Raw genomic sequence first — 8619 nt, 5'->3', positions numbered from 1 at the left:
GGCCCCCCGGCCGCCGCGGCCCCCGGCCCGGAGGAGCCGCCCCGCACTCACCGGCGCGGCCATGCAGCCCTCCTCCCGCATCGGCCCGACGAGAGGCTGGCACCGGAGGCGAAGCCGAGCCCGGCTCGCCGCGCCCGCCGCCACACCCACGCCGGGGGCGCGCAGGAAGCCCCGCGGCGGGACGGGGACGGGGTCCCGCAGGGAGCACCCCCGGAGCCCCATTCTCGGCCCCGGGGGCTGCCCTTGAGCGGTGCCCCCGCCGCGGTGACCGGGAAACACGGCGCGCCCGGTCCGAGGGAAGCAGGGGGCAGCTCCGCGGGCCCCGCGGTGCAAAAACCAAAACTTTGCGAAGCAAACGCTGTGTCTGCTGAGCTGCACTTCGGTAGGAATCTCCGAGTAGTTCCTCCCGCCGCTCTCACCGAACCGCAAGGCATGGTCCGTGAGCTCTTGGGAGGCAGGTGATGCCCGGAGGAAAAAAGAACCGGAGAGCTGTAGTTCTTGAAATCCTCGTCCTAAACCAAGCTGCATCGTGGAGAGTGGCAGCAGCTGTTGTAGAGCAAAGAGCAAATTGCACCCAACTAAGCTTGTTCTCTTCTCGAGAGGACAGCTTGTGGTGGTTAGGGGTAAGCGGTTCTGGGAGCCACCTTAACTTCGGTGATACGTTTGATTCTACCTCTCACCAAGGCCCAAAAACCAAACTAAGCAGATACAGTCCAGAGAATTAAGTGTTTGACAGGGCAGCTGGAAAACCAGAAGTCATCAGGGGCCCGCTCACAGCACAGAAGACACCTTGAACTGAGGTTCTGTAGAGTTCTGGTTCTGCACATTATTACCACATTCCAGTGAAGAAATTGAGAGCAGACTGGCTAAATTAGTAGGCAATGCAAATCATAGTATAACCTGGAACAGCAGTGTATCCTGTAGCTATAATCATACAAACTAATACTGCATTCAGTTCTGAGCACCTTACTTCAAGGGAGGTCATCAAAAATAACCTGAAGAACAGGAAGATTGATGTAGGGACTGACATCAATAGTCTTTGATGCAAGACTGAAAGAGTTGGAGTTGTTAAATGAAAAAAATGGGGTGAAAAATTAAGTAAAAGGGGGGGGGGGGGGAATATTAATTTGTAGGTGCATTAAAGAGGAGGGCAATAAACTTATGTCCTCTGTGGCTAGATGAACTGATGAAGCGCAGTAAGAAAGTATGAATTGCAGGTAAGGTATGAATTGCAGTAAGAAAGATTCTGCAAAGGTATGGTGAAAAACTTCAATGAGACAGTGAAGCACAGCCTGGAGAGTTTTTCACAGAATCACAGAACTGTAGGGGTTGGAAGGGATCTCCAGAGTTCATTGGGTCCAACCCCCCTGACAAAGCAGGTTCCCTAGAACAGTTTGCCCAGGTAGGCGTCCAGACGGGCCTTGAATATCTCCAGAGAAGGAGACTCCACAACCTCCCTGGGCAGCCTGTTCCAGAAATCAGATCAGTTTTGTCACTGATCAAGTTAAAAGACCACCTCAAAGCAGCTTTCGGACATCACTCGGCATTCCCTTGGGGCAGGCACTGGGCAAGGTGGCCCCCCCAGGTCTGTTAAAGAGTTAAACACTACCTGCTGCCTGTGCAGAGCCAGTTTCATTTGTCCTGGAAACATGGCACTCCTGTCCCATTTGGCATTTCCCTCCAGTAAAGCACGTTAGCTTTGCACTTGCTTAACAGAGGCAATAGCCAGCTATTCTTAACCACAGCTCTGTTCCCTCACTGCTTGACCGAGGCATTCTGGCTTCTACCACCTGCAGCCCTGATTGCTGGTAGTGGCTTCTGGGTCCAAAGATTAATATATATATATATATATATATATGGAGAGAGAGTGATAAGGAATACAATGCCTTTTTTTCCTCCTCTTTCTCTTTATTCCGAGAGTAATTTAGACAGAAGGAAAGATGATGCCTGGTGGAAAAGAGAAATATGTCCCATACATAATATATGCCCCAAATGCCCTATTACAAATACAACAAGATTTCCTGAAGTGGAGAAGTTGTTACACATTACAGTGTGCTAATGCTCCCCCACGGAGATGCTGATACTGAGTCTTTAGTGTAATAATATTAAAAATCCTTGAGTTTCAATAAGATCCTCCCTGCTACCACAGCAGTATGAAATGAATTGATTCCAAAGGAAGACTAATTGCTGCTTAGTATCCACAAAATATTCTAAGATACGCTGCAAACATATATCCCAATGTGTCTATGGCATGATCTGCAATAACATTTTTTTCCAAGAGACAAGTCACTTTCTAGCACAGTTCAGCTGCTCCTTCCCTGCAAGGAGCTGCCCCCAGCGAGCACCACCCTGCCACACAGCATCAGCTTCCCTGCTGGAGCTGGGGGTGGCTGGCACAGCTCAGGGTGAGGGCTCAGAGCTGCTACAGAGACCTTGAAGCCTTGGCAGAGTTTTGAGTCTAAGGGAAAGGCACTGTTGTGTTCTTTCACAGAGCATAAGCACAGGCTCTGAATCAGCAAATACTTGTACACTTAGTATTAGGTATGTGAACAACTACGCTGCAGTTGGTTAATCTACCTCTGTAAAGTTATTCAAAAGTGTAAATATTTGAATTATGTTATCCACTGAATATTTTAACATTTTTCAAGATGTTTATTTTTTTGTTCAGCCACATCTTCTCTCATGAGTCCTGCAGTCACAAATACTGTCCAGTTCACCCCAGCATCTTGTTTTTGGGATGCTGAACATGAGAAATTTAAGCCAGTCTTGGCTATCACAGTGGAGCTGTGGCTGAACAAACACTCATCCTTCTCATCCTCCAGAACATTGTTCCAAGTTACCACACATACTTGACAGGTTGGTTAGCAGTGCATGGGGAGTTCTATTTCTGTTACCCTACTCCAGCAGCTTGGATCATCACCCTTCCCTTGGATCACCGCCCTTCCAGCTAAACAGCAGAGCCAAGGCCAGCCCGCTGCTATCATTCCTCAGGGCCCAATGCTGGGGACAGCACTGGTTCACAGCGGGCTCATACAGCTGCATGCACCACCCCACCCCACCCCCCGTGCCTGCCTTTAGAGAAAAGCCACCCCAGAGTTCAGCTGCATGCTGAAACCGCTGCAGGTCAAGGCTTAGCTGCTGCTGCCTGGTTTTAGGCACACAAATTTGTTTAGCCTGCTGCCTTTAAGCTTTGTGCACCAAAGTGTCTCCATACAGCTACATCTATATTTGTTTAAACTTTGATTATTCTGAAAGGAATTAAAAGGTCTTCATATCTCCTGTGGAGGATTTAATTTAGGTGCCTCTGTAACTGGGAAAGGTGTAGCTGTCAATGCACATCTCCCAGCCACGAGTGCATCCTAGAGAATAGCAACTGACAGGTAGAATGAGGGAAGTGCACAAGCACAGACTAACCATGTCCTGAGAGGGCTCTGGGTGGGTTTTATCTCTAATGATTCCCAGGCAGGGTTTGCCAGGAACCCTGGTAGTTACTGAACCTTTATCCTGTCCTCAGACTGCACTGCCGTAGCTGAAGGTTAACAGCAATAGAGCTAAAACACGACTTCTTAAAATCATGGCAAATTTTTAACTATCGGAAACAACCTGTTCAGGGCAGGTTTTTGAAGACTTGCAAGCTCTGCAGCAGACACCTGCCTTCTACTGGGATGCATGTGGGTTGCTTTTTAATAAAGAGATTGCAAAGCATTTCAGGTAGTGACATGATCCTGAAATGCAGGAATATTTCAGGAGCTCACTGTAATCAAAAAGAAAAAAAAAGACCACCCACCAGGTTTCACAGCATTTTTTGCATTTCACTGTACTTTGAGTTTAATCTTTTATTCTTATTCAAGAAGGTTGTGTAGTATTTCCTGCAGGAAAGAGTACAGTTCGCTACAGCAGTTCCTGGTTTTGGCTGTTTGACATACCCTGGTGCACATTACTGCTGCAGGCCAGGCTGCACTGGTGAGCAGAGCTCGTGGGCAGCCAGGTGAGGCACGCTGCAGGCCTGCAGCCCCCGCTCCTCCGAGCCGCTCCAGCAGAGCGAGAGCTTCCACTTCCCCACTGCTGCTGCACTGACACTATCTTCTGTCTGTTTCGATTTGGTCTGGCCACAACACCGAGGAAGTGTGCAACATCAGCTGAAAGACAGCATGATGTCAAGAGACATTTCTAAACTGAAACTTCCACCATATTCTGTCAGCTCTGTGCTTTGTCACCAAAGTGCTGTGGCTGTGCTCACCTACCTGCAAGGCCTGTCAGTGAAAAGGCATGCCTCACCCCATATCTTTGTCTTAGGGCTAATGAAAGTAAAACCCCAAGCGGCAGCCCAAAGCATGAGCCCACAGCCAGCAGCACAGCTCCCAGGTCTGCCGCCTGACCCACACCACAGCTCAGCCCCCCTCCCCTCTGACTGCAGCCAGACAGCCTGGTGGCACGCAGCTTAACTGTAAGCATGCCGTGACCGCAGGACAGGGTGCAAAGGATCATTTTTAGATGCACCATGTATCTTTGTGAGTACATAGCTTGCAGACAGTATTGGTTGGTATGGGATTGCAAGAGCCTGGGCAGAATGCACAGGCCTGTCTTTAAAGCACAAAGCAGCAGCAGCGCTCAGCCCACTATTTATATATTATGGATCATAATATTTAAGTGGCCTGGCTATAACCCTGTAACTAGTTTTCCTTGACAGAATGAGTATTGCTCAGCACATACTAACAGCTGTCTGTAAAACACATTTATGAATTGTTCATAAATTTCTGGACAGCACAACTGCAGCACTGATGCCTGGCCACCAATCTCCTGCACCCCCATGCTGGCTGGGGGCCAGCTCAGGCTGGACCCAGGCACTCCCAGTGTAACTGGGAGAGGTACATTTCATCAAGTTTCAGGACAAGGATCTGGCTAGCTGTCACCCTACCCTCTTGTTGGAGAATATGCAACTGGAACAGACCAGGCCCATCGTATTTTAACTTTAAAAACATAAAGCTTCCTGTAGCAGTGCTAAATGCTGCTGCAGCGAGAAGGCAGCACCTCAGGGCCCCATGCAGCCAACAGAAAGCATCAATAAGTGAGAAAGGCATATGAACATGCCACTTCAGCCAGTAATTGCTTCCAACAATGAGCATTAACCTTCTTAGAACAGTACCAAAGGAATCATGTACAAGCCAAGGGCCAAGCACAAGGACAGAAGTGGTAACGGTGCACCGTGATGCCCGCATACTGCAGACACGAGCATACTAGGAAGGGCTCCTCAGGCCAGGACATCAGCACAGAGGCGATGCATGGAGAACAGACAGCTCTGCTCACTGATGTGAGGTGTCCTTAATGGTTTCTCAGGTCTGGCTTCTGTCTTGCATGGTGACAGAGCTGCTTGGAGGCACAAGCCCCACAGCCTCCATGCCAGGCCCTGCTGGGGGCTGGATGTCTGCTCAGAACAGCAGTAGCAGGCAGCTCACTCCCCTCCTTCACTCATGCCAGTTTTGCAGCTCCCAAGGCAACGCTGCAGCTCATGCAGGAGCCCTAACGCAGAAGGGGAAAAAAAAAAAAAAAAAAAAAAAAAAACACACTATTTAGTGTTATCAGTTCCTCACTTAGCCCCAGATCAGCAAAGCACTAAAACAGATGTTCAATTTTAAGCACATGCTTAAATAGTTCACTGAATTAAAGGAAAGGCTGCAGGGTCAGTTACTCAATGGCAGTCCCAGAGGGACAGCCTGAGTTTCTGCTTATTGCAGTGAGACAGCCCAAGTGAGAGCAGCCAGGGTCACCAGAGCATCAGGGGGCTCCCCCACCCCACGTGAGGGTGCTTGGCCATGGGCTGGGCCAGCCCCTGTGCTCTTGCCCCAGGTCAAGGTCTTGAGCCTGTTGGGTTTGGGGCAGGGACCAGCCGTGCACAGCAGAGCTGCAGGTCGCTGGCTCCTGCCCCCTGTAACAGGCTTTCAGACATCCTGGGGTGAGCCGGCCATGGGAGCAGGGGAAGCACGGGCAGCACCCCACCGGCACCTGCAAGCACATGTCCAGGACCTCACAGCTCAACCCCTGCCAGCTGACTCCCTCCAGTCCCACCCTATGCACATTTACAAAGTTGTTTGCAAGTACACTCACTACCTGGAACATCACATGAGTGAGTAATGCCTGGAAAGTTATTAAAATATCCTTTATAGCTAATTGCTCTGAACTATTGTTTGCAATCCACTTCGCAACACCAAGTTTATCAGGAACATTTAGCAGGTAAAGGTACTGTTTCTGAAATGTACATACTTTATCCTATGCTCCCTACTAAATAGCACTGATGCTGTGTTTCCAAATAAAAGCCCTGACATTGCATTATAGCCCACATCAGCTATGAACTAAGGTACATCAACATACAACAAACTGCAATTTACAGAGCACCAAGTGACAGCCACAGCCAGGGCAAGCATTCAGCCTTGCTCTTGTGAAACAGGCTCAAGGCACTCCTCATCCAAAGATTGTCCAGGAAAAGGGACTTCCATCAGCTCCCTCCCGTGACATGGAAGCCAGGCCAAAGCATCCCTGGGTGGCACAGGGAGCAGTTTGCCCAAGGTGCTGCCATTTTAATGGCTCAGCACTGAAACCAGGCTCTCCTGACACCACTGCCAGGACCAGCCCCATTTGCTCTGCAGAGACACCCTGGGACTGAGTTGTGCTGCTCTTCCACCCAAACACAGGGGGGAAAAAAAAACACCTCTATGCAGCTTAATTACCAAGGACTGCCACACACCCAGGTTTTCAGATTATGAATAATAGCTACAGTAAGATGGAGACTTTTGCTTGAATGATTTTGAATGATGAACACATTTGGGGAAATAATGTTTTCTTTGCAAACCTCCTCTGATGAAATGCCTTGCTTTTTGGCTCAGGGCAGGAACTGTCAGGGCTTCCTTGAATCAGAAGTAAAGCCTCAGGTGCAAGTTGCCCTCTCCTTTAAGCAGGAGCAGGTCACTGCAGCAGCTCTTCACTGCTCAGAGCCCACCAGTACCGGCTAGAGGCTGGCCTGGGGTGTCCCTATGGCCACTGGAGGGGCAGGAGGGAGTTGATTCAGCACATGCTGCTCACTGCAGTAATTAGTCTTCCATGTGGATGTGTGCAGGGAAAAGCCACGATCAGTGGTTATTATGGATGCAAAACTGCTGTCCCAGGTACATGTTGGCAGACAACGGCATTCAGACAACCTGATGTCTGCATAAAGGAATGCTGGTGAATAATTTAATAGGTGACCGTTTGACAGTAAGTCAGTCACAGTTCAGCTAACTTTGCAAGACATTCTAAGAGCAGCCCCTTCTTCATTTAGCCATACAGGATCTCAAAAGCACAGTTCTGATTTTTAAAGTTAAGAAAGCAGAGCCACAGCCAACACCCTTCATTCTTCTTAAACGAATAGTTAACATATTGGTTACAAAGCTGCAGCCAAAGAATTTATACCCTTCGTTCCAGCTCCAGTCCACACACCAGCCTTGCTCCTTGCCACTGTGAGGTGTGCAGGAGCACAGCAATACCAGGTGCCACCAAAGACTCCATCCCCTCCTTTCAGAGGGCATTGGCTCCCATCATCACAATTCCCAGGCCAGCTGGCAGCATTAGCTGCTGCTGCTTGGCTTCTTGGCCACTGCAGCTTGTGCATATTAGCACCCCAGCAAGCTTCTCATCCGTCTGACAGCATTCAGTGTGCGTAATGATGCCAAAGTTGGTCATAACTGGACAATTACAGTATCACTGGGAGAGCAGAAAAATTGGAAAATATCCTTACTGAACAGCCAGCAGGAACAGCAAGAGCCTCCCCAGCCCTGCTCAGGCAGTCCCCAGGCACAAGGTCAACTCCCCAAGGGCTCTCCACACCCTCAGTTGCAGGCAGGACTGGGCCAGATTACACAGCTGAGGCTCAGGACCAGAGATGGGATATGAGCTCAGAAACAGGGAATCAAATGAAAAACCTAAGCCGCACCCCCCTGCCCCCCCCCACGGTCCTGGCCCCACTGAGTGTTTCTAAGCATCCCCATGGCACAATTGCCTGCACAATCCACCACATAGACACTGAAGTGACAGCAGGGAAATGGCTACATACTCAGCACCTGCTTTAATATCCTTCCATCTATACCAGTACTTGAAACAATCTGTAGGATTCCTTTAGGAAAACACACTGAACAATCCTTACAAGGGGGAAGATGAATTCAAAATGAAGCACATCATCCACTGCCCTCAGAAACATTTCTGCATTGCCGAACAAGAGGATGGGTATCATGCGATAGTAGAAGCTACAGATCCTCCAGCACTGCTAACAATAAACTATTATTTGAATACATAATTTGGCATCCTATTTTATTTCCTTTCTAGCTTTGAGTTTATTCCTACATAAGTTTTAACATCTTTGTTCCACAGTTACGTGAATGTGATTCCCTCAAAGCACATCTGCACAGAGCCAACACTTCTGAGGCAGGACACCTCCTCTGCTGCTGGGAGCAATTTCTTGCTAACCAAAGCAAGGTTCAACACATCGTGAAAACACGCTTTCCTTCCAGTGTTTATAACGTGCTCCAACAGCACAATAATGAGCTGGTGTGAGAAAGAGAAGGGCTCCTCCAGTTCCTTTTTGTCTGAGAA

At 49.0% G+C, this 8619-nt stretch overlaps 1 protein-coding gene across 1 annotated transcript in view; it reads right to left on the bottom strand.

Annotated features, from left to right (window-relative positions):
- Positions 1 to 96, bottom strand: part of MVB12B (multivesicular body subunit 12B) — a 62356-nt gene extending 62260 nt beyond the window's left edge. Inside the window, exon 1 of the mRNA XM_035341337.1 lies at positions 52 to 96. Within this exon, the coding sequence (XP_035197228.1) occupies positions 52 to 81 (30 nt within the window). The 5' untranslated portion in view covers positions 82 to 96. The remainder of the gene's footprint in view (positions 1 to 51) is intronic.
- Positions 97 to 8619: the final 8523 nt, after the last annotated feature.

This window comes from Oxyura jamaicensis, chromosome 17, assembly GCF_011077185.1.
Source record: "Oxyura jamaicensis isolate SHBP4307 breed ruddy duck chromosome 17, BPBGC_Ojam_1.0, whole genome shotgun sequence".
NCBI classification, from domain to species: domain Eukaryota; kingdom Metazoa; phylum Chordata; class Aves; order Anseriformes; family Anatidae; genus Oxyura; species Oxyura jamaicensis.
This window is presented reverse-complemented; position numbering and strand designations above follow the sequence as displayed.